Raw genomic sequence first — 26,884 nt, forward strand, 5'->3', positions numbered from 1 at the left:
AGTTCTATGATTGGATTTAATTTTTGACAAGGTGGATTTGGCTTCTTGGTTATACAAGCTTGAGTTTGAGTCCAACCAGTGTCCATTCTAAAACATCACATGATCGATCAAATATTAGACGGGCTATCTCCCTTTTCCTCTAGGGAGTGTTTTGCATAATACCTCGTTTGATGCCACAATGGAATATAGATAGAGCCACCCAAAAGAGGATCCTTGTAGGACATACATAAAGCTTCAAGCTTTAATTATTGAAATGCGAAAACCCCAAAAACTGAGCATCCCCACGAAAAAAGGTTTGTCACAATCCATGTAGTACATATGTAAAATACCTACCATTTAAACTTTACGGTTGAAAACCATGTGTACAGGAACACCACTTTCTGGGTTGAATTTTGTGCATCCACCTCCTCTTCCTGGCGTTTTGTCGACGCGAAGGAAGCTCTCTCCCTCCTCCACTTTCCATAGCTACTGCAGCGCTTACAGCTTGATTCGTGGACGGGCTCATCGTCTGTCACGGCTGCCTTACGCGCCATGAGCTTCTTTGGGCTCGGCAGGTACTTTCGTCCTAACTCAGGGCATTCTCGTGTGCGTGTATGTGTGAGGCTCATAGTCCAGGATCTGTGTGTGTGTGTTTGAGAGAGAGAGAGAGAGAGAGAGAGAGAGAGAGAGAGAGAGAGAGAGAGAGAGAGTTTCTTGAAAGAATCTTTTTTTGGTATCATGTCATACTCCCTTCGCTTCACATGGAACAAGTCTATTTTGATCAGCTTAGTAGATTGCGCCCTACAATTCAAACTCTAGTAGCACAGTTTTTTTGATTTGGAGTGTTTTTTGATTGTCAACCCTCAAATATACAAAGTTAGACTCCTTATCAGAGCAGCTCATCATAGACGATCAAAACGTTAGTTTATTTCACTAGTTTTCTGCATTCAGTGAGAATTCTCAAGCTTCGGTGAACTAGCACATGCTCTCTTTCATTGAATTATTTATGCTCGAACTGGTTGAATTGTATTCCAGAATCTGCTCACCAAAATTGCCATGGTTTCCATCAATACATGATAATGACTATTTACTTGTGAACTCATAGGCATCCACAACAATTTTTCGTGTTTACAATTATGATGATGTGCTTATGTTTCAGCTTTCTTGTATCTGTCCCTCTGTCTTAACTACTGTAATTTCGGGCCGAATGTAGAGGAATTCTAGGGTTACGTCTAGGCTAACCCTTTCTTCACTATTCTTATGGTGGTTGTGATGGCTGATCGATTATCGGGTTGCAATGGCTATGCTAAGTGGCTCCTTTCATGGGATCTATGGCTGAAACATGCCAGATCTAAGGGGCTGAAGTGTTGGATTGTTGGAACCAGGGTTGTGGATACACACTCTCTCTCTCAAGGTTTATCTTGGTCACTTCCTTTGCACATATATTTAGGCAAAGAGTGTGTGAAACGAAGAAGCTCATGCCAGATCTAAGGGGTCAGAAGTGTTGGATTCTTGGAACCAGGGTACACACACTCTCTCAAGGTTACCTTGGTTACTTCCTTCACACACTGACATCATGCAGCCATGCTCACAATCGTCTATTTCAGATGGTACACAATTGGTATACACTTCCTTCACACACTGACATCATGCAGCCATGCTCACAATTGTCTATTTCAGATGGTACACAATTGGTATACACAACATAGAGTACGCATAAAAACACATCATGATCCAACTTTCACATTGGACTCATCCAAATGGTGAAACACATAGTTAGTGAGGGACACAACGTCGCTACATTTATCCCATAAACTCAATCAAATTAAAAATGGCTTTGTGACCAAAAAATTGAAGGTTTATATCGTTGCAACCATTCACACACGTATGTACGTAGGAGTTCCTTAAGCGGAGTATTGTCACATCAATACATGGAGAACACAACCATATGACTACTATGAAGTTGATCTTGTTGTTTTGTAGACAAAGGAGTGGAGTAATCTTCTTTATGCACGAGTCATTGCAATTTGCATCAGACTCAATGACTGAAACTAGCTCAACGTTGAGAATGGTAGGCTCCAAACCAAATGCGTAAAGGTACAAGGTCCAGCACTTGAGGGTAATCCACAAGGTCACTGTCACGTGTACATGGCTCTGTGTGCCACATGGACATGCTTCATTGACTTCTAGAGCCAGTTTTCCCCTTCTTCCTAGATAGGGATGTCTAGAATCTTAGGATGATTAGTATCGGAAATTTTGTGAGCCTGTCTGTAGGAAGTGCATGTCTCAACAAGTCCATTAGATTAGGTTTTCCAGTTTTGGAACCCGCTTGCATAAATGGTGTGTATATGCGTTTTGACAGATGTTATTACACTATGGTGGGCATCTGGCATGACGAGCATGTAGCTCCAGGTTAGAGGAATCCGACCAGCCATTCCCCGTGTCGATTGGATTCCTGGATAGTTAGACGTGTGACAGTTTCACCAGGTTCGGATACCCCTTCTCAATTTTAAATAAATCAATTTATTGATTTATTTGTTGGAAAGTGTTATCGGACAATTGCCCTACCCAAGTCTTAATAATTACTAAAGGCCCATCCCTCACCTATAAAGGGGGCAAGTGAGCTCTCACTTGAGACAAGGTGCAGAAGGAGGTAGATGCCCTAGCGCTAGCATCAAGGAGCAGGATCAACTAGCGTTTTTGCTCATGGACAGCCAACGTTTTCTACCATCAGCCCTCAGCCCTAGCGTTTTAAGTTTTCAGCCCCTTGGCGTTTTTGGAAAGCAGCAGAACAGCCAATGTTCTCTGCTTTCAGCCCTTGCTCCAGGAGAAGCCAGCAAATCAGGCCAGCCCATCCTTCGCGATGGAATTTCTCAGAAAGCTGCTCACACATGTCCCTGTTGCGGTCCGGTACTTTGACAACCCATTGAGCCCTGACCTCGGCCATTCCCTCCCCGGCATCGAGTGCTCCATTGCTGTCCATCATTGGCATCGTCGAGATCTGCGTTTTCAGCCCCTCATTCCTCTCACATCGGGAGTGCAAATCCGCCCCTTGGTGGCCATCCGCAATCCCACATCCAGAAGGATCCAAGGTGCATCAAATTAGCCCCGGAGGTGCCTCTTTCTGAGGAGTTACCGCGGTGATTTGTCGTCATCGAGTTAGTAGAGTCTGCATTGAGGTATTGCATTGTGTATACATTCCATTTACGCAATCTAAAGCAAATACCACATCGGTAACAGTGTGGGGGGCCCTTGAGAGGGTTGGTTGGGACCCCATCGGGTGTCGCTCTTCTCCTCTCTCTTTAAGAACAAAGGATTCTGAAAGTGTGATTGCTCACTTCCACCTGATCTCTCAATTCCACTCGATCTGACAATATGCAAGAACATGTAGGACTCTGTCCCCAAAGAGTTGGTCTAACGGTAAGGCTTTGGCCTCTCAACCTATGGGTTGTGGGTTCAAATCCCCCTGTTTGGTCACCAATAGAGGGACACCTTGTGCTCACCTGGTGTTCACGTTGCTAGGGCTCTTGCCCTTGGATACTATCATCGTAACAGACTTGGACACTCCAAGTCAAGAATCAATCGCGACAGCACCAAATAACCACTTCAAAACAATGCACAGATCACAATAGATTTGCACTGGCCCGGCGGAGTTTCGTGCCTAGAGATATTGGCCCCAAAGATTGGCGCCCCTTTCGGTATTTCTTTTTGTATTAATCAGTTCAAAGTACAAGAGAGTGGCTCGGGTTTCACTCTCAGACTCTGCGTCCAGATGCTCTGAGAAGTGAGGCCCTCACCACTAATTTAAAGGTTACAAGGGATGCCCAAAGCAGAGCTTCAAATCAAAAGCAATTGCTCTCTCTCACACAGAGAGTCAAAACTTGAAATCAAAAGCATTCTCTCTTTCTCATTGCGTAGAGAAAAAGCAAAATTTGCGTCGCTCGTCATTTATTTTTTCTTTTTTTTTTTCCAGCCTCCACGATTTTCGAAAATTAGGGTTTCTGGCAGAAATTAGGCTTTGCAGGAAATTAGGGTTTTTGCTGTCCACCACGTCATCACTTGGCGACATACCCCCCTCTTGAAAGCATTGTAATCGACCGCGATTACGCCAGCAAAACTGACAAAGGTCATAAACCGTCTTAGCAGACATTGATTGTTAGTACCTACGTACTAGGAACACACATCTAGCACATGTACCAAATCGAGTCACATCACACGACATCACAGGACATTACGTGACATTCAACATTCATTCGGATCTTAAGAGCATGATTTATCGGCAATGTAGCTAGCAATCATATCTAGGTCCAATCCGGACCTCATCGATGTCCGATTGACTAACCCCTATTGCAACCATATCTATTCGAGATCAATCAGACCAAAATGCTGCAGTCATTTCGGCTATCAGTACCTGCACTCAAAAGAAGTTAAGAACAAATCAATATCATTATCGAGAATTCCATTTTATAAAGTCATCCAACAGAATACTGTCAGCTCTCAGTATCCCTGAAGCTCAAAGAGACATCAGTGACTTTAGTATCAAAATCAAGGCATCTGTTGACAAAGGAGCGGAGTAACTCCCCTCTTGTGCATCCCATTGCACCAGATCTTCGGCCAAGCTGAATTTCTGGGTTCCGTTTGGAGTAGACTATGCTAAACCAAAACATCGAGGTAAAGTTTCACAATCCGAGGAGTATCTGCTAGGTCCTCCTCCTCCATCCACTTCGCATTAAATGCAGGAAAGTTCTTGACTTTAACCAAGAACCACCTTCGGACTTTACCTTTCTTCGTATCCGTATGTGCCGAAATCTGTTCAGGAACAAGGGTCTCCTCGTTTTCTTCCACTGCGGGTTGCTCATCAAGCTCCCCATCATCAGGCACATCACCCTTAACAGGGTTCAAGAGACTCACCTGCAATGCATTGTGAATCGTCCAAGCATTGTGAATCGTCCAAGTATCTGGCAGCTTCAATCGGAAGGAGACATCATCTATCTTTTTAGTAATTTGGAAAGGTCCGTAGTATCGCATACTAAGCTTTGGAAAAAGCCTCTCCTTTCCCTTTTTCTTTCTTAGGCGTGCCTTCTCAAAACGTAAGAGCACGCAATCATCCTCCTTCAGTTTCAAGTCGCGACGATGGTGATCCGCGGCCTTTTTCTGTCGTTCTTGAGACTTCTGCACAGTCTCGCGAACCTTGGCAAAAGCCGTATCCAAATCTCGTGAATATTCATCCGCTTCAAATATCTAATCTTTCGTGCTCAGGAAGGATGGAACCTTCGCAGCACTTTCAACAATTTCAAATGGCGTCTTCCCCGTCGAAGAGCGTATCGTGTTATTGTAGGCAAATTCCACCAAAGGTAAGTTCTTTTCCCATTGAGTCTTCTGATATGAGATACAAGACTTCAATAAATCTAAAACCACTGAATTGGCAATCTCAGATTGCCCGTCAGTCTGCAAGTGGAACGATGACGAGAACTGCAACTGCGTGCCAATGTTCTCCCAAATTGCCTTCCAAAACAAACTCATAAACTGGGGTCTCTGTCGGAGGCAATCGTCTCAAACGTGCCATGTAATCGGAAAATCATCGTGATCATTCTGTGTTCTCGGGAGATCAAAAAATGAAATCCATTTCAATATTTTCCGAGGGGCGGGTGGGTATGGGTAAAGGTTGTAACAATTCTTGTGCCTTATGCCTGTCAAACTTGACCTTCTGGCATACTGCGCACAAACTCTTCCACATCCTTTTTGAGTCTCGGCCAAAAGAAGTATCTCTCTACCCCTTCATGGTGGTAGCAATGCCGCGGTGACCGCAAAAGGTGGACAGTGGCATTCAGTTATAACCTTTTCCCGCAACGGCTGTGTAACGCACAACATAGTCTTTCTCATCAAGTAGCCTTCTCGAAGGGAGTATCCGGCTACTGTCTCCCCATCTCGTATTCGTGTGAAAATATCTGCAAAATCTGTATCTGTGGCATACTGATCGACCATATCCTCGAAGTTCCTATGATGTATCGCGGAAATAGCCAGAACCAACGGCTTCCGAGACAAAGCATCTGCCACCACATTCTTCTGTCCCTGCACATGGACAATCTGGAAGTGAAACTGTGGCAAGAAGTTCGCCCACCGCATCTGCTTTTCCGAAAGCTGCTTCTGTGACAAGAAGTAGCGCAAACTCTGATGGTCTGTAAAGACAATAAAATCCGCTCCGAGTAGGTAATGCCGCCACTGAGTAAGAGCATGGATAACCACCAAAAGCTCTTTCTCATAAATCTGTGCTGTCATCTCTGGCCTAGAGAACAATCGGCTCTCGTAAGCAATGACATGGCCTTCTTGCATCAAGACCGCACCCAGACTACAACCATAAGCATCACAAAATACTTCAAATGACTTCTGCAAGTCTGGCAAAGTCAAATCTGGTCCTGTAGTCAATTTCTCTTTCAATGTCTGAAAGGCAGTCACCTCTGTGGATCCCCACGAGAAAGGGACTCATTTCTGTATCAAGAATATGCAAAGGGGAAGCAACCTCTGCAAACTTTCGAATGAACCGTCTGTTGTAACAGACTTGGACACTCCAAGTCAAAAATCAATCGCGACAGCACCAAATAACCACTTCAAAACAATTCACAGATCACAATAGATTTGCATTGGCCCGGCGGAGTTCCGTGCCTAGAGATATTGGCCCCAAAGACTGGCGCCCCTTTCGGTATTTCTTTTTATATTAATCAGTTCAAAGTACAAGAGAGTGGGTAGGGTTTCACTCTCAGACTTTGCGTCCAGATGCTCTGAGAAGTGAAGCCCTCTCCACATATTTAAAGGTACAAGGGATGCCCAAAAGCAGAGCCCCAAAAGCTTTTAAAATAAAAAACATAAGAGCTCAAAAGCTCTTCTCTCTCAAGTTCTCCTTTTTTTTGTTAAAAAAAAGCATTCTCTTCAAAAGCGAAATTCGCGTTGCTCATCATTTTATCTTATTTTATTTTAGAGCCTCCGCAATTTCCGAAAATTAGCGTTTTTGGCAGAAATTAGGGTTTGCAGGAATTTTAGGGTTTCTGGCAGAAATTAGGGTTTTCTGCTATCCGCCACGTCATCACTTTGTGACATACCCCCCTCTTGAAAGCATTGTAATCGACCGCGATTACGCCTTCAAAACCGACAAAAGCCATAAACCGTCTTAGCATACACTGACTGTTAGTACCTACGTACTAGAAACAAACATCTAGCACATGTACAAAATCGAAAGTCACATCACACGACATCACAGGACATCACCAGACATCATAGGACATCACATGACATTCAACATTCATTCGGATCTTAGACCATGATTTATCGGCAATGTAGCTAGCAATCACATCTAGGTCCAATCGGGACCTCAACGATGTCCGATTGACTAACACCTATTGCAACCATGTCTATTCGAGGTCAATCAGACCAAAATGCTGGAGTCATTTCGGCTATCAGTTCCTGCACTCAAAAGAAGTCAAGAACAAATCAATATCATTATCAGGATTTCCATTTCATAAAGTCATCCAGTAGAATACTGTCAGCTCTCAGTATCCCTGAAGCTCAAAGAGACATCAGTGACTTTAGTATCAAAATCGAGGCATCTGTTGACAAAGAAGCGGAGTAACTCCCCTCTTGTGCATCCCACTGCACCAGATCTTCGGCCAAGCTGAGTTTCTGGGTTCCGATTGGAGTAGACTATGCTAAACCAAAACATCAAGGTAAAGTTTCACAATCCGAGGAGTATCTGCTAGGTCCTCCTCCTCCATCCACTTCGCATCAAATGCAGGAAAGTTCTTGAACTAAACCAAGAACCGCCTTCGGACTTTACCTTTCTTCGTATCGTTATGTGCCAAAATCTGTTCAGGAACAAGGATCTCCTCGTTTTCTTCCACTTCGGGTTGCTCATCAAGCTCCCTATCATCAGGCACATCACCCTTAACAGGGTTCAAGAGACTAACATGCAATGCATTATGAATCCTCCAAGTATCTGGCAGTTTCAATGGGAAGGAGACATCATTTATCTTGTCAGTAATCTGGAAAGGTCCGTAGTATCGCATACTAAGCTTTGGAAAAAGCCTCTCCTTTCCCTTTTTCTTTCGTAGGCGTGCCTTCTCAAAAGTAAAAGCACCCAATCATCCTCCTTCAATTTCAAGTTGCGACGATGGCGATCCGCTGCCTTTTTCTGTCGTTCTTGAGGCTCCTGCAAAGTCTCGCGAACCTTGGCAAAAGCCGTATCCAAATCTTGCGAATATTCATTCGCTTCAAAAATCTAATCTTTCGTGCTCAGGAAGGATGGAACCTTCGCAGTACTTTCAACAATCTCACATGGCGTCTTCCCCGTCGAAGAGTGTATCGTGTTATTATAGGCAAATTCTACCAAAGGTAAGTTCTTTTCCCATTGAGTCTTCTGATCCGAGATACAAGACTTCAATAAATCTAAAATCACTGAATTGGCAATCTCAAATTGCTCGTTAGTCTGCAAGTGGAACGATGACGAGAACTGCAACCGCGTGCCAATGTTCTCCCAAATTGCCTTCCAAAACAAACTCATAAATCTGGGGTCTCTGTCGGAGACAATCATCTCAGACGTGCCATGTAATCGGAAAATCATCGTGATCATTCTGTTTTCTTGGGAGATCAAAAATGAAATCCATTGCAATACTTTCCCAGGGGTGGGTGGGTATGGGTAAAGGTTGTAACAATCCCTGTGCCTTATGCCTGTAAAACTTGACCTTCTGGCATACCAAGCAACTACGCACAAACTCTTCCACATCCTTTTTGAGTCTCAGCCCAAAGAAGTATCTCTCTACCCCCTTCATGGTGGTAGCAATGCCGCGGTGACCCGCAAAAGGTGGACAGTGGCATTCAGTCATAACCTTATCCCTCAACGGCTGTGGAACGCACAACATAGTCTTTTTTATCAAGTAGCCTTCCCGAAGGGAGTATCCAGCTACTGTCTCCCTATCCCGTATCTGTGTGAAAATATCTGCAAAATCTGTATCTGTGGCATACTGATCGACCATATCCTTGAAGCTCCTATGATGTATCGCGGAAATAGCCAGAAACCAACGGTTTCCGAGACAAAGCATCTGCCACCACATTCTTCTGTCCCTGCACATGGACAATCTGGAAGTGGAACTGTGACAAGATGTTCGCCCACCGCATCTGCTTTTCCGAAAGCTGCTTCTGTGACAAGAAGTAGCACAAACTCTAATGGTCTGTAAAGACAGTAAAATCCGCTCCGAGTAGGTAATGCCGCCACTGAGTAAGAGCATGGATAACTGCCAAAAGCTCTTTCTCATAGATCTGTGTTGTCATCTCCGGCCTAGAGAACAAACGGCTCTCGTAAGCTATGACATGGCCTTCTTGCATCAAGACAGTACCCAGACTACGACCACAAGTATCACAATATACTTCAAATGACTTCTGCAAGTCCGGCAAAGTCAAAATAGGTCCCGTAGTCAATTTCTCTTTCAATGTCCGAAAGGCAGTCACCTCTGTGGGTCCCCACGAAAAAGGTACTCCTTTCTGTGTCAAGGTATGCAAAGGGGAAGCAACCTCTGCAAACTTTCGTATGAACCGCCTGTAGTACGAACACAGTTCCAAGAAGCTTCTAACTTCATGGACATTCCTCAAGTCGGGCCAATCACGAATAGTCTCTATCTTGGCCGGATGCTGACACAATGTGTCCCAAAAAGTGTATCTCTGGTAGGAAAAATTTACTTTTCTTTGCATTAATCACTAACTTGTGATCTCGTAATGCCTGAAAGACCTGAAGCGGATGATCTCTGTGTTCTGCCTCATTCTTGGAGAAAACAATGATGTCGTAAAAAAAAATGCCAACAAATAGCCTGTACCCTCGAAAAATCCTGTCCATCATCCGGTTAAATGTCACAGGAGCATCGGTTAAGCCAAAAGGCATCACCAAAAACTCAAATAACCCAAAAGTCGTCCGAAAAACTGTCTTGTAGACGTCTCGCGGCGCTATCCTGATCTGATGATATCCACTCTTCAAGTCAATCCTGTTAAAGCACGAGGATCCCTGCAACTTGTCGAGTATATCATCGATCCTAGGAATCGGAAATCTGTTCTTGATGGTGATTTCGTTGAGAGTGCTATAATCGATGCACATTCTCCAAGATCCGTCTTTCTTCAAAACCAACACTGGAGAGCAGTACGGTGAAGTACTAGGCTGGAAAAGACCCTTTTCCAAGAGGTCTTTCACTTGGTTCATAATCTTTTCATTCTGTGCTCGGCTCACACGGTAGGGTGGCTGGTTCGGTGGTGTACTACCAGGTATCAAATCAATGGTTTGATCTTCAGGCCCTCTGAAAAGCAATCGACATGAGTGTGGAGAAAAATCTTGGCGTTCTTTTGATCAGGTCAAAACATATTCAACCTTTATCCATGGTTCAGTTCTCTCCCAAAAGAATGAGTAAGAAACTGAAGTACATCAAGTACAATCTCTAAGCCCTTCATTTATCAAAGTCGCTTTCTCGGCCCGATAGTCAACCACGTTGTGGTACCAAGGGATCTTGAGTAGAACGTCACTCGCGTGCCCTGAACACCCCTGTCATTGCAAACAAAGTTTGCCAATGCTCGGTGTAATGGCAACATCCATCCGGGTGCCAGTCGAACTACCTCTGCCTATGGCGTCAGTCTCTTGGGCGTAATTCCAAATCGAACCAAATCGAGCCGCCAATTCCAAGTGAAAAGAAGTTGGCCTTGGCTCCTTCAAAAGAGCTTCCTGATCCTTCACTTTGCCACAAAAGCGGCAAAGTTTGTACTTTCATTCATTAGATTCGGTGCAGGTTCCACGCCATGTGGTACCTGTCACGATTGTGACTATGTTAACAGCAATACGTCTACTCCTAGTTGCAGATACGCGAAGTGCCATGCCAAGGAGGACCCTTGCGCTTGGATGGTCACACCCCTTCACCCAAAGGACGTGTCTCTTCGCCAAAAGCCACACTCCTTCGACGACTGGTCACACCCCTTCTCTCTACGGGTGCGACTCTTCGCCCAATGGTTGCAGCTCTTCGCCGAAAGGATGTGTCTTTACGTCTAAAGTCGTGTCTCTTCACCAAGAGACGTGTCTTTTCATTTATGTCTCTTTGTCTCCTATATAAGGAGCCCTTGTATCACACATTCAATCAATCAAACACAGAGTCTTCTAAGTCTTGTTCTAAGTTCAGTTTCAGTTTCTTAAGTCTTAATCATGAGTTTAAGTACTTAATTAAGGATTAGCACCTAGAATCCTCACTTTGGTATCAAAGAAAAATTTTTCCCGAGACCTTACGGTTGTGAGCCTCTCACCCTTACGCTACACTCTACCCCTTTTCCCGGAGTTGCATGGAAGCAGAAGAAAGATGGAATTCGACTTCTTTGCCGATGGTCTGAGGTAACTGATTTAATTCTACACATATAAAAGCAACATAAATAGAACGGGACAGCAGTGTGTGCGAGTGTGTGGCATACCCAAAGTATGTGTGTGGTGTACCCGGTGACTTTCGAAACAACTTCTACTGGAGCCTCTTCGAGCGCCCTTTCCTCGGGTAGTACCCCTTCAAACCCATGGTCGCACCCCTTGATGCGAAAGGGTACTACCCCTCCAGGCTGCCACCTCTTCTCTTGCTCGCACCCCTTCAGGCAGCCACTTCCTTCAGTATCGCACCTCTTTTTCCCCAAGCGATATGACCCTTTGCGCATCCTTTCACACAACGATGCAATGCTGGGCTGATTTGATGCAACGCTGGGCTGAAATCGCATGACTGACTCTTCGTTAAAACTCTTCGCTGGTGATTTTTTTATTTCAGCCAGCCAGCGTACATGTTTTAAGGCCATCACTTACCTTCAATTTTAAGTGGCCAGCCAGTCCTAAATTATCACCTCCATGTGAAAGCACTTTATATATTAAATTTGCCAAGTCAACATACATAACTTTGGAAGATGATAGCCAGCCACAGATTTCCACGCTGCCCCCTCTCTCCTCTAGCGATTGTTCTTTGCTGCTCCTCTATGTGCCGTCGGAACCACCCCCATGGCGGTTGATCACAGTTAAATACCTTTTCTGTATTTAGATAGAGTTCCGACAGAGATTTTGCCCGCTACCAGCAAACCCTCTTGCACGCAAAGTGCTCATTATATCGAATACTCGAGCTCCGAAGTCATCATAATTCCAGATTCGCCAGAGCTGGAACCCATTTGGAACAGAGTTTTCGCTCGGAGCACCCGTCCTAGAACCTGTTCACATAACTTGCACGTGTTCGAGTTCCTTTTGAGGCGTAACCATGCCAAATTCTCAGGATGGAGGTGGTCAATCTGACGATGCCCTTACTCTTATCAAGGAGCAGATGGCCACACTTTCCATAAGCCTCGCATCACTTCACACTCGCTTGGATGAGATGCACACGGAAAACACTTCTCGAAGTCGACTTGTTGTTTCTCGAACTACTAATGCAACATCTTCAACACCTTCATCTGAAACTTCAGTGGACGAACCAAACGAACCAGATCCAATTGAAGAGGTAGACAATCGCGAACTTCAATTACTTTATAAAATTTTTAATGCTGCACAGAAGAAGAAGCTTGATGTTAAATTGCCGGAACCATACACTGGTTGCCGCGACAAGCGCGTGCTGGACCAATGGCTGTTCAAAATGGAGATTTACTTATCGAACACAGACTTGGTCGAGAGTAAAAAAGTTGCACTTGCTAGTTCTCTGCTCAAAGACACAGCATTTCTTTGGTGGCAACGACGGGTTGCTGATGGTAAACACACCTTCTTGGGATAAATTCCGGCGTGCTTTTCGCAAGGCGTTCGAACCTGCCAATGCGGATTTTCATACCCGGTCCTCTCTTCGCCGCCTGAGCCAGACAGGTTCCTTGGCCGCGTACATCACAGAGTTCCAAAGACTAACTCTGGAGATAGAGACCCTTAGTCCCTTTGATAAACTTCACAGCTTTATCGACGGACTCGAACCCAACCTAAAGGATGATGTGCACAAATACAACCCTACCACTTTGGATGCTGCAATTGCCTATGTGGAGCGTCTTGGCGATAATCGGCGCCCTACACGGAATTTTCTCCCTGGTAACAGATCTTCAAACAGCGCTCGCTTTTCACAGCGCGATCGCAGAGACAGCTATAGCCAAAGTCAACAACATCAGTCTCAGTTCAAACAACAAGCAACACAACCTTATTCAACTTCAAGGTTTTATTCTCAAGATCGACAATCTGAAAGCAGATCTTCTTCACATGTTCCTCCACTTGATCGTGGTAAAGGACGTGATTTTTCTTAAGATGGGCATTCCAATACTCAGCAAGGCTCTTCGTCAAATGCATCTTCAACTTCAAAGAAGGAAGGATTATGTACAATTTGCAGTGGTGACCATAGATGGTATCAATGTCCAAAGAGACCAAATCCGTCTAATTCGAAAAGAAATTCCAACGCGGAAACATCATCGAATTCTGAACAACGAGATTCTGCTAAGGATAAAGGAAAATCTGTGGTCAATACGATTCGTGTCTCAGAGGATACGAGTATTCTTATGAAGCATGCTCAGTGTAATTCTTCAGTTTTGGAGCCTCTCTCAAAGAAAGTTTTGAGCCTTCTTGGACTACTCAATGGTCGCTCCATTAATATTTTAGAGGACAGCGGATGCTCGAATAATTTCGTCAGCACTCAGATAGTTCAATATCTTGGCTTACCAACTCAAAAGACATCTCACTTATATGATGTGGAATTACCAGATGGATCAATTTTGACTTGTGATGAGACAGTTCGACAGTTGCAGTTCGAGATTCAAACTTATGCAGATCAACTGGATTTTGAAGTCATGCCTTTATTTTATTACGACATGATTCTTAGTCAGCATTGGTTATTCCAATATGATCCAGCAATTAGCTTTGGAGGACATACTATCAATTTGTTCAAAGATGGACGTGAATTGACTTTACACTGGCTTTCTCATGTGGAAAGAGTGATTCAAGCCTCACGTGTACTAGTCAATTGCAAACAGCATGATAGAGTGCATTATGAAGAGAATATGATTTTTGATACAAATGCATATATTATTATTGATGAATTTTTGAATTCATTAACTTTTCATGAATCAATTGATGAAGACAAAGATAAAGATATAGTTGCAGATTCCGAGTCTGAAGACGACTATGCTTTCTTTGATTCTTTATTGGATGATGATATGCCAATTACAAGTCATGAAGTTATAGTTCTAGAAGATGATTCTGAAGAATTTTGGGATTCATTATTGGAAGATGATTACAGTCTCAAACCAAAATCCTCTCCAAAGATTACTAAAGTTGAAGTCATCCCATCTGAAGAGTACCTTGAGAAGATTTCCTCTTCCCCAAATATTTCGCAGTTTCTCGAAGATTTTGAACCAGAAATCTTACATCGCATGAAGAATTTTGAAGATCAACCTCTTGTTGCAGTCAACCTGATTATGCCAGATTCCTCTAAAAAGTCTTTGAACAATGCAATGACATGGGATTTAGCAGTCAAAGCAAAAAGGTTTCGCAAGAAGCAAAGGTTCAAGACAAAGGTTTCTGATAACTCAAAGATTGAAGATTTTCGAAGATTCAATGCTTTTACAGAGTTTTATCAACATCAGAAGTCATTTCTTTGACACGGGCTCTCATTTTAAATGGGAGGGAATGTCACGATTGTGACTATGTTAACAGCAATACGTCTACTCCTAGTTGCAGATACGCGAAGTGCCATGCCAAGGAGGACCCCTACGCTTGGATGATCACACCCCTTCACCCAAAGGACGTGTCTCTTCGCCAAAAGCCACACTCCTTCAACGACTGGTCACACCCCTTGGCTCTACGGGTGCGACTCTTCGCCCAATGGTTGCAACTCTTCGCCGAAAGGATGTGTCTTTATGTCTAAAGTCGTGTCTTTTCACCAAGAGACGTGTCTTTTCATTTATGTCTCTTTGTCTCCTATAGAAGGAGCCCTTGTATCACACATTCAATCAATCAAACACAGAGTCTTCTAAGTCTTGTTCTAAGTTCAGTTTCAGTTTCTTAAGTCTTAATCATGAGTTTAAGTACTTAATTAAGGATTAGCACCTAGAATCCTCACAGTACCAGTTCTGTTTTTGTATTTGCCTTTTCTGCCACGTTCCTCAGCTGCTCTCAAACTCTTAGGCCCGTTGTCGTCTTTATCATTCTATTCTTTCAGTGTCTTTTTAGGGCACTTCGTGGAGATATGTCCATGTTCCCCGCATCCAAAGTACTTCCCCTCTCTGATGAAGCGAGCTCTCTCCTCAGGAGTAAGCTTGGGTCGTGTATCCTTTTTCCCTGGGTTGCTCTTTTTCTTTCTACTTTCATTCCCAGAAGTCTGTTCAGCTCGTTGTGTCATGGCCTCATCTGTGGGGTAGGTCAGACTGCCAGAGTGAATGGCAAAGCCCCGCTTCGCATGACTCATCAACTCCTGAATAGAAGCTGACTTCTGTTCCGAGCAGTGATCTCGGATCTCTGTAGGTAGACCCAAGGTAAACCGCTCAATCTGTTCTCTGAGCGAGATCTTCTTGAATGAAGAGGCGGGTAGAAAAGAGCTCCAGAATCTTTCACAATAAGCATTGATTGTGTCTTCCTTGGTCATCCGAAGATGGTTCCAAGCAGCTCGTATATCTCGTTCATATTCTTGCGTCAACCAAGAAGAAATAAAAAGCTTCTTAAATTTCAGCCATTTAACTGGCGCAGTCTTGTTTAAAAGAAGCATGGACCACCAAGTACGAGCACTCCCCTTAAAGTAAGAGGCAGCTCTCCAAATCTTGGAGTGCTCTGAATAGCATCCTCCCGCGAAAGCGATGTCAAACTGCTGTATAAAAAACAAAGCCTTCGAAGCATCTGAGTATCCTGAAAAAGTATCAAACTTGATCGAGTGGCCACCTTCCTTAAACTCTCGGACTTTCTTGCTTTTATCTTCGAGAAAGTCATATTGGTTGGCTTTGTGAAAATTCTTCTTGTTCGCATAGAAGTTTCCATCATCAGAATCTGAGCTGTCTGTAGACGAGTCCTCAGTAGGATTGTCAGTTTCTGGGCGAGATTTAGTCTTCTTTGCCTTTTTCTTGCCCTTTCCGAAGCTTTGTTTCTTGCTTCGCTTTTTACTTTTTCTGTCTTCTTCGCTTGAATTTGAAGAGCTAGAAGAAATGTAAGAAGAAGAAGAAGAAGAAGAAGAAGAACTGGGTACTCCTTCAAATCGAACACGCTTCTTCCGTTTCTTTGCCTTGTCAAAAGTCGACTGATGACCCAAATATCCCGGGAAGTCAGTGCTTTTCTTCTGCTTTTTGTCGTGCTTTTTGGCTTTCTTTTGCGCGTCAAAAAGCTGAGCAATCCGTGCATCAACCACCTCTTCTAATTCCTTCTCTGAATATTTCTTGTGAGCAGAAGGTTTCTTGAGAGTGGGTGTAGTGGTTTTCTGCCACTGCTCATGCACTTCTTGAAAAGAAGTCTCGCTTATATATTTTGCAAACTTTGGGTCCTTCACAAAATTGATCGTTGCATTGCCGATCAACTGGCCACGCTCCACCTCTCGCCGCTCCGCCTGAGTAGGCCGAGGCAGGCCATACTCTTTGCCGGAATCTTCATTGTGATCCCTGCCCGCATCTCCAGATGCAAAGGGAGTCGACTGATCCTTGCATGAAGCGATAGGTGCCGCGGAAAAAAAATTGGGGATCGGATTTCGCGTAGAAAAGAAATCGGCCGTGCTCTGATACCACTGTAACAGACTTGGACACTCCAAGTCAAGAATCAATCGCGACAGCACCAAATAACCACTTCAAAACAATTCACAGATCACAATAGATTTGCATTGGCCCGGCGGAGTTCCGTGCCTAGAGATATTGGCCCCAAAGATTGGCACCCCTTTCGTATTTCTTTTTGTATTAATCAGTTCAAAGTACAAGAGAGTGGCTCGGGTTTCACTCTCAGACTCTGCGTCCAAATGCTCTGAGAAGTGAGGCCCTCACCACTAATTTAAAGGTTACAAGGGATGCCCAAAAGCAGAGCCCCAAAAGCTTCAAATCAAAAGCAATTGCTCTCTCTCTCTCTCTCTCTCTCTCTCTCTCTCTCTCTCTCACACACAGAGTCAAAACTTGAAAGCAAAAGCATTCTCTCTCTCTTTCTCATTGCGTAGAGAAAAAGCAAAATTTGCGTCGCTCGTCATTTAATTTTTTTTTTTTCCTAAGCCTCCGCGATTTTCGGAAATTAGGGTTTTCTGGCAAAAATTAGGGTTTGCAAGAATTTTAGGGTTTTTGGCAGAAATTAGGGTTTTTGTTGTCCGCCACGTCATCACTTTGTGACACGCATCCTCCTCTTGGGGTGAGTCACCCTAGGAGGAGGTTCCTAGAACCTAGCTGGTGTATCAATTAGGTGGCCGAAATGATGCATATTCATGGCTCTTGCCCGATGGTACGTGGCCCTTGCCTTACCATGTTTGGATAATATTTGGAAGGGATAAGCACCTCCCCTTGTGGGCCTCTGGTGCGTCGGAGGAAAAACAAAACATGTAGGACTCAAAGACATCGCACCGACTTTTGAGGCAATGGAGTATTACTAGCTAAAGTCGGTTGTGGAGTCTTTTATTCCAACTTGTATAGGATTTGTCAACTTGCCAAGTATATTCGACATAAAACACGAGGATTGTTGCAATTGTTGCCTATTCCAGATAGACCATGAGCCAGTGTTTCTATAAATTTCATTTGTGTAAGGATTGTAGGTACTAATCCTTAATTAAGTACTTAAACTCATGATTAAGACTTAAGAAACTTGAATTGAACTCAGAAACAAGACTCAGAAGACTCTGTGTTTGATTGATCGAAAGTGTGATACAAGGGCTCCGTATATAGGAGACGAAGTGGTACATATGAAAAGGTATGACCCTTCACAAAGAGACACATCATTTAGGCGAATAGACATGTCTTTAGGCGAATGAACACATCCATTCGATGAAGAGTTGCAACCATTGATTGAAGGGACATGACTAATCGTCGAAGGAGTGTGGCTGTTGGTGAAGAGGTATAACTTTTGAGCGAAGGGTTGTGACCATTCGAGAACAGGAGTCCTCCCGGGTTAGTCACACTTCGCATCTGTATCTGTAATGAATCAAGAAGAGTCTAACAAGTCACAATCGTGACATTCTGTCACAAAGTGATGACGTGGCGGACAACAGAAACCCTAATTTTTGCCAAAAACCCTAATTTCCAGAAATCGCGGATGTTGATTTAAAAAAAAAAAAAAAAAAGACGAGCGACACGAATCTTGCTTTTTCTCTACGTCATGAGAAAGAGAGAGAACTTGCTTTAAAAAAAAAAAAAAAGACTCTCTAAGAGAGAGAGAGAGAGAGAGAGAGAGAGAGAGAGAGAGAGAGAGAGAGAACTGATGCTGCTTTTGGGGCTCTGCTTTTGGGCATCCCTTGTAACCTTTAAATTAGTGGTGAGGGCCTCACTTCTCAGAGCATCTGGACGTAGAGTCTGAGAGTGAAACCCTAGCCACTCTTTTGTACTTTGAACTGATTAATATAAAAAGAAATACCGTAAGGGGCGCTAGTCTTTGGGGCCAATATCTCTAGCCACGGAACTCTGCCGGGCCAACGCAAATCTTTGTGATCTGTGAGTTGTTTTGAAGTGGTTATTTGGTGCTGTCGTGATTGATTTTTGACTTGGAGTGTCCAAGTCTGTTACAGTGGTATCAGAGCACGGCCGATTCTCTTCTACGGGAAATCCGATCCTTGATTTTTTTTTTCCGCGGCACCTATGGCTTCAGGCAATGATCTGTCGACTCCCTTTGCATCTGGAGATGCGGGCAGGGATCGCAACGAAGATTCCGATAGAGAGTATGGCCCGCCTTGGCCTACTTAGGCGGAGCGGCGAGAGATGGAGCGTCGCCAGTTGATCGGCGATGCAACAAAGATGATGCTCAATTTTGCCAAGGACCCGAAGATGGCAAAATATATGAACGAGACCTCTTTGGAAGAGGTACAGATGGAATGGCAGAGAACCACAACACCACTCCCGAAACCCGCTCTCAAGAAACCTTCTGCCTCCAAGAAAATATAGGGGGAAGGAATTGGAGAACGTGGTTGATGCACGGATTGCTCAGTTTTTTGACGCGCAAAAGAAAGCCAAAAAGCACGGCAAAAAGTAGAAGAAAAGCACTGACTTTCCAGGTTATTTGGGTCGTCAGTCGACTTTTGACAAGGCAAAGAAACAGAAGAAGCGTGTTCGATTTGAAGGAGTACCCAGTTCTTCTTCTTCTTCTTCTTCTGATAGTTCTTCTAGCTCCTCGGATTCAAGCGAAGAAGACAGAAAAGGTAAAAAGCGAAGCAAGAAACAAAGCTTCGGAAAGGGCAAGAAAAAGGCAAAGAAGGCTACATCTCGCTCAGAGACTGACAGTTCTACTGAGGACTCGTCTACAGACAGCTTAGATTCCGATGACGGAAACTTTTATGCGAACAAGAAGAATTTTTACAAAGCCAACCAATATGACTTTCTCGAAGATAAAAGCAAGAAAGTCCGAGAGTTTAAGGAAGGTGGCCACTCGATCAAGTTTGATACTTTTTCAGGATACTCAGATGCTTCGAAGCCTTTGTCTTTTATACAGCAGTTTGACATCGCTTTCGCTCGTGATCGTTCCACTTGCAGACTGACGGGCAATCTGAGATTGCCAATTCAGTGATTTTAGATTTATTGAAGTCTTGTATCTCGGATCAGAAGACTCAATGGGAAAAGAACTTACCTTTGGTGGAATTTGCCTACAATAACACGATACACTCTTCGACGGGGAAGACGCCATGTGAGATTGTTGAAAGTGTTGCGAAGGTTCCATCCTTCCTGAGCACGAAAGATTAGATATTTGAAGCGAATGAATATTCGCGAGATTTGGATACGGCTTTTGCCAAGGTTCGCGAGACTTTGCAGGAGTCTCAAGAACGACAGAAAAAGGCAGCGGATCGCCATCGTCGCGACTTGAAATTGAAGGAGGATGATTGGGTGCTCTTACTTTTGGGAAGGCACGCCTACGAAAGAAAAAGGGAAAGGAGAGGCTTTTTCCAAAGCTTAGTATGCGATACTACGGATCTTTCCAGATCACTGACAAGATAAATGATGTCTCCTTCCCATTGAAACTGCCAGATACTTGGAGGATTCATAATGCATTGCATGTGAGTTTCTTGAACCCTGTTAAGGGTGATGTGCCTGATGATGGGGAGCTTGATGAGCAACCGGAAGTGGAAGAAAAGGAGGAGATCCTTGTTCCTGAACAGATTTTGGCACATAACGATACGAAGAAAGGTAAAGTCCGAAGGCGGTTCTTGGTTTAGTTCAAGAACTTTCCTGCATTTGATGCGAAGTGGATGGAGGAGGAGGACCTAGTAGATACTCCTCGGATTGTGAAACTTTACCTCTATGTTTTAGTTTAGCATAGTCTACTCCAATCGGAACCCAGAAACTCAGCTTGGCCGAAGATCTGGTGCAGTGGGATGCACAAGAGGGGAGTTACTCCGCTCCTTTGTCAACAGATGCCTTGATTTTGATACTAAAGTCACTGATGTCTCTTTGAGCTTCAGGGATACTGAGAGCTGACAGTATTCTGGTGGATGACTTTATGAAATGGTATTCCTGATAATGATACTTTGTTCTTGACTTCTTTTGAGTGCAGGAACTGATAGCCGAAATGACTGCAGCATTTTGGTCTGATTGATCTCGAATAGACATGGTTGCAATAGGGGTTAGTCAATCGGACATCGATGAGGTCTCGATTGGACCTAGATGTGATTGCTAGCTACATTGCCGATAAATCATGGTCTAAGATCCGAATGAATGTTGAATGTCATGTGATGTCGTGTGATGTGATTGTCGATTTTGTACATGTGCTAGATGTGTGTTCCTAGTACGTAGGAACTAACAGTCAGTGTCTGCTAAGACGGTTTATGGCTTTTGTCGGTTTTGCAGGTGTAATCGCGGTCGATTACAATGCTTTCAAGAGGGGGGTATGTCACAAAGTGATGACGTGGCAGACAACAGAAATCCTAATTTTTGCCAAAAACCCTAATTTTTGGAAATCGCGGAGATTGATTTTTTATTTATTTTTATTTTTTATAATAATAATAATAAATGATGAGCGACGCGAATCTTGCTTTTTCTCTACGTCATGAGAAAGAGAGAGAACTTGCTTTAACAAAAAAAAAAAAAAAGACTCTCTGAGAGAGAGAGAGAGAGAGAGAGAGAGAGAGAGAGAGAGAGAGAGAGAACTGATGCTGCTATTGGGGCTCTGCTTTTGGGCATCCCTTGTAACCTTTAAATTAGTGGTGAGGGCCTCACTTCTCAGAGCATCTGGACGCAGAGTCTGAGAGTGAAACCCTAGCCACTCTTTTGTACTTTGAACTGATTAATATAAAAGGAAATACAGAAAGGGGCGCCAGTCTTTGGGGCCAATATCTCTAGGCACGGAACTCTGCCGGGCCAGCGCAAATCTATTGTGATCTTTGAATTGTTTTGAAGTGGTTATTTGGTGCTGTCGCGATTGATTTTTGACTTGGAGTGTCCAAGTATGTTACACATTCCCTCCCATTTAAATTAAAATCCCGTTTTCAAATGAAAGTCTTCCACTTGTCAAAGAACTCTTGAAGAAGGTTTGGGTACTGCTGCATGTCTTCATTCGTCTGTCACAAGTGGAATTTGACTCATCAAGATCCATCCACTTAACAAGAAGTTCTGTTGTGATCCTTCGTCTTGTCTCTTTTTGACAAACATCAAGAATCTTTTCTGGAACAAGAATAACATGTTCATCTTCAATTTTTGGCACAGAAGAAGATAAGTCTGGAAATGGCGTATCTCCTTGTATGTACTGTTTAAGCCAAGAATCGTGGAATGTTGGATGAAGTTTTTTCCATGAGAGTGGAAGCTTAAACTTGTAACTGACAATTGAATACTTCTTGATTATTTTGAAAGGTCCATAGAAACGAGGACGCAACTTTGGAAAGACTGATTTCACAGTTTTGTAGCGATGAGGTGCTACATATAGCAGGACCAAATCTCCTTCTTGGAAATCTGCATGTCGTCGATGCTTATTGGCTTGTTTTTGATACTTTTGTTGGACATGAACCAACTTGTCACGTACTTGAATAAGTACATCTTGCATTTCTTGAACCAACTGATCTGCTAGAGCTACTTTGTGTTGAAGAACAAAGTTTGTCGGTACAAGAGGAGTATGTCCATATGCTGCTTGGAATGGAGTCATGCAAGTTATTGAATGGATAGAGTTATTGTATGGATAGAGTTATTGTATGCGAACTCTACAAGTGGTAAATATTCTTCCCAAGACCCCAATCGAATTTATAAGTAATGTCGAAGCATTTCTTCCAAAATTTGATTCACTCTTTCTGTTTGACCATCAGTTTGAGGATGGTATGCTGAGCTGAATAGCAAATTTGCTCCAAGGGATTTGAAGAGAGATGTCCAAAAATGTCCTGTGAATTTTGGATCTCTATATGAAACAATAGACTTTGGCAACCCATGTAATCTGAAATGTGTTGCACAAATAATTGTGCAACATTTGGAGCCGAAGCAGTCTTTTTGCAAGGCATAAAATGTGCCATCTTTGAAAACCGATCAACCACTACGAAAATCTGTGCATTGCCTTTTTTGAGGAAGCTATCGAGAAGCCTTCTTTGTTTGACAGGAATGACAAGCTTTGACAAACTTGATGACATCTTGCTGCATCTATGGCCAAAAATATGTTGCGAACAATAATCTGTCTATCTTGTTGATACCTGGGTGAGCAGCAAAAGGGACTTCATGATGCTCTTGGATCAAGATCTTCCTCAATTGCGCATTGTGAGGAACACAAATGCGATCAATGTAATAGAGTAAGTCATCAACAATGGTGTAAGCTGCAAACATATTCATCTCTGCAGGAGTAGGAGTAGACGATTTAAGAGCTTGAAAAGCGTCTCCAAAATCTTTATCTGTCAAATACTCATGCTTGAAACAAGCAGGTATTTCCATCTGCACACCAGAAATGGCAAAGTTGGTAGCGCGAGGCATGCAGCTTAAGGCATTTGCAAGGCCTGGCACGTATTGAATAATCATATGAAAATTTGCCAAGAACTCAACCCAATGTCGTTGACAAGGATTCATCACTGGTTGAGTAAAAATGTATGTTAATGACTGATGATCTGTCTGAACAAATGAATCTGCGCCAAGAAGATAGTGTTTCCAAGTGCGGTAAGCATGAACAATGATCAATAATTCCTTGTCATAAACTGGGTATCTCATTTGAATGGTAGAAAATTTGCTGCTGTCAAAAGCAATGCCACGCTCATTCTGCATAAGAACACCTCCAGAAGCACGATCTGACGCATCTGTCATTACCTAAAAAGGTTGAGCGGGATCTGCAATAGCCAAGACTGGAGTTATCGTCAAGGCATATTTAAGAGCTTTGAACGATTGTTCTGCTTCTTCAGACCATTGAAGTTTATCTTGCTTGGTAAGCTCAGTCAAAGGAGTTGCAATATCCAAGAACTTGTGCACCTTGGTATGATAGAAATTGGCAAGTCCCAAAATAGAACGCACATCTGAGATAGTGAGCGGTAAAGGCCAATCCACAATGACCTGTATCTTCTTGGGATCTACTGCAATGCCATTAGCAGAAATAATGTGACCAAGGTATTCCACCCGATTCTTGAAAAATCACTTTTCTTTTTGTTGATGTATAGCACATTGGTCCGCAGAATTTGGAAGACAAGCTGCAAATGTTCTTTGTGATCAACCATCGTTTGACTGAAAACTAGAATATCATCCAAATATACGATCACAAACTTATCCAAGTAAGAACCGAAGATTTCGTTCATCAACGTCATGAAAGAGGCTGGGGCATTGGTTAACCCGAATGGTAAGACTAAAAATTCATAGTTACCATACTTTGTGCGAAAACTGTCTTGTACTCATCACCAATGCGAATGCGAATTTGGTGATACCCTGACTTTAGATCAATTTTGGACTAGATCTTTGCACCCAATAACTGATCAAATAACCAGTGTAACAGGGACGGAAGGAACACAGCCCAAACGTTCGGAAACGGCGTTTTGCACGAGTCCCATTCCGGAAACGGAGATGGAAAGGGAACACCGTTCCGGAACGGGGTGTAACCGGAACGGTGTTTCGGAATGGGGGAAACGAGGCGGAACGGCGAAACGCGGGGCGGAACGGACAAAAGTAGGCATTTGGGGGCAAAAAGGTGGGCTTTTGGGGGTAGATTTGGGGCTCTTTGGGGAACATATTTGGTGCAGTTTGAGAGCAGGTTAGGGGGCAGTTTTGGGATTGTTTAGGAGTTTATTTGGGACTAAGCTGAATGGAGGTAATTCAAGCCTTACTTTAGTGGACCGTTCCGGCCCCGTTCCCGTTCCGGCCCCCCCTCCTCCTCCCCGTTCCCGTCCCGTTCCGGACCCTCCCGTTCTCGTTCTGGATAACTATGCAAATAACTCGTCGATGCGAGGCAAGGGAAACTTGTTTTTGATTGTCAACTTATTCAAAGCACGATAGTCGATGGAAAGACGCATAGACCCATCTTTTTTCTTGACTAATAAGACAGGAGCTCCAAAGGGACTTTTGCTTGGGCGAATATGACCTTTATTTAGCAAATCTTGTAGCTGCCACTGTATCTCTTGAGATTCTGAGTAGGAAACCCAATAAGGGGCTCGAATTGGTGGAGGTTGGCCGGGGATCAAGTCTATAGGATGATCCACAGGACGTCGAGGAGGCAAAGTTGTTGGTAGCTTGTCGGGAAATAAGTCTAGATGGGGTTGAAAGAAGGGTTGTTGCAAATAAGCAAGTTTTGACGAGGATTTAGATTTTTCTTTACATGACTCTTCTGCACTGGGTTTGTCATCTCGCAACATGATTAAGGCAGTAGCACAATCACGTTTTCGAACTAGGCGTTTGACTTGTAAAGCAGAGACCACGAAGCTCTACCTCATGTTGCTTGTGAAAGAGCCGAATAGAGTGATCTTTGAAACTGATTATTGGATCATATTGAAATAACCAAGATTGGCCAAGGATCAAGTCGTAATGTGACAAGGGCATAACTGAAAAACCAAGTTGATCCTGGTAATCCTGAATCTGAAAATCCAGCTTTTCAATCCTTTTGTTGCACTCGAGAAAGGAACCATCAACAAGTTCTACTTGATACGCCGCCTCACTAGGTTGTGTTTGAAGGCGAAGTTTAGTAACCAAGGATGTGCTGACGAAATTAGTAGAACATCCACTTTTCACAAGAACATTGATTGGATGCTTGCCAACAAAACCAAGGAGGCTAAGGACCTGATTCGAAAGGTCCACTGGGACAGCGACATGATTTCGAGCATTTAGCATTAAGGCACTCACCACCTTAGAAACTCGAACACAACGTGCTGCTTGCTTGCCTTTGTCTGGGATAGGAGGTTGGTTGTGGGCAGGTTCTGAAATTGTGGTCTCCATATGAGAATTCTGGAGGATTTGAAGGGTTTTGTCCTTTGCAAATTGTGCATAATCCAGGACGGTTGAAGTGGGAGGTTGAAGGAGCCAATGAAGAGGCTTGCTGCCCAGAAGAAGTATCTTGCCGAAAGTCACGGCGGACATTCCTTATATGATTCGGACGATTGTGTCGTCTATTCTGAGTATTTGCAGAAGATGAGGCTCAGGAAGTGACTGCTTGTCCAGAAGACTGTGGTTGGAAGGAGTTTTGTCCTGCAGAGTATTGTCTCGAAGATTGAGATCCTGAGAAAGAACGCTGGTTTTGGCCACCTTGTCTTGGACGATTACCCTGTGAAGAGCAGGTATAATTGGAAGATCGGTCACCAGAAAGGAAACTTCTGTATGGGTGCCGATTATCGCCAAGACGCTCGACATAGTGATTGCAACATCCATTGTGACAGGGTTAAATTTGTGGACATCATCTCACAGGGAAGGCTCAAGTCCATCAACAAAACTATGTAGTTTGTGGAGGGGCTGAGGATCTCTATCTCAAGAGTTAGTTTCTGAAACTCCGAGATATACGCGGCAAAGGAACCAGTTTGGCTCAGGTAGCGGAGAGAAGATTGGGCGTGAAAATCTTCCTCAGGTACATCTCGAGCAGCCGAGGCTCGCCGATTTGCCTTCCTTCGGCGTTGGGCACGATCCCCACTCTTCTTCACACTTACAGGTGGCCAGATTACGTGGCATTATGCCCCTCCTCGATGGTGTCTCCTCCACTCGTCACACCGACCACCATGAGATTGTTCTAGTCGAGTTGTCACTATAGTGGCTCTCCTCCTTACATTCAGCTTGTACACCCCACGTGATAGGCTATTTTGGCAGCCGCTGGGGATTATATTGTACTCAGTAATATACAGCCCTGACTTTTTTCGAAAAAAAAGAAAAAAAAAAGAAGATTGGGCGTGAAAATCTACGCTTGCAGGCTCAAAAGCCTTGCAAAGGACGTGCCGGAATTTTTCCCATGTAACGGTGATCTTTCCATCTTTAACTCGTCGATGCCACCAAAGGAATGCAGTATCCTTTAGCAGGAAACTCGCCAAAGCAACCTTTTTACTTTCAATGAGATCTGTGTTTGCGAAATAAACATTCATTTTGAAAAGCCAATGATCAAGCACGCGCTTATTGCGGCGACCGTTGTATGGCTCGGGCAACTTTGCATCAATTTTGGATTGTCTACCTCTGGTTCCGGAGGCTCCGCTTGCTCAGGAACCGACTCTTCCGCGGAGGAAACCGAATGTGTAGCTGGTTGGGTCCTCGTAGAAGAAAAAGCCTGTAAGACGTCCAAACAGGATGTCATCGATGCAAGACCGATGGAAAGGGCCTCCTGGAGGACGGACATCTGCTCTCTGAGGATGGCTACCTG

General features: G+C 43.8%; 1 protein-coding gene across 2 annotated transcripts in view; it reads left to right on the forward strand.

Annotated features, from left to right (window-relative positions):
* Positions 1 to 372: 372 nt before the first annotated feature.
* The window catches only part of LOC147437248 (MOB kinase activator-like 1A), a 59,695-nt gene continuing 33,183 nt past the window's right edge, over positions 373 to 26,884 (forward strand). Inside the window, exon 1 of one of the 2 annotated variants that reach the window (XM_086486833.1) lies at positions 373 to 554. In XM_086486833.1, the coding sequence (XP_086342959.1) occupies positions 532 to 554 (23 nt within the window). In that variant the 5' untranslated portion in view covers positions 373 to 531. The remainder of the gene's footprint in view (positions 555 to 26,884) is intronic. The other variant, XM_086486832.1, reaches the window with a different exon arrangement.

The sequence above is a fragment of the Adiantum capillus-veneris genome, chromosome 17, assembly GCF_014529385.1.
Source record: "Adiantum capillus-veneris isolate H3 chromosome 17, ASM1452938v2, whole genome shotgun sequence".
Taxonomy (NCBI): Eukaryota; Viridiplantae; Streptophyta; class Polypodiopsida; order Polypodiales; family Pteridaceae; genus Adiantum; species Adiantum capillus-veneris.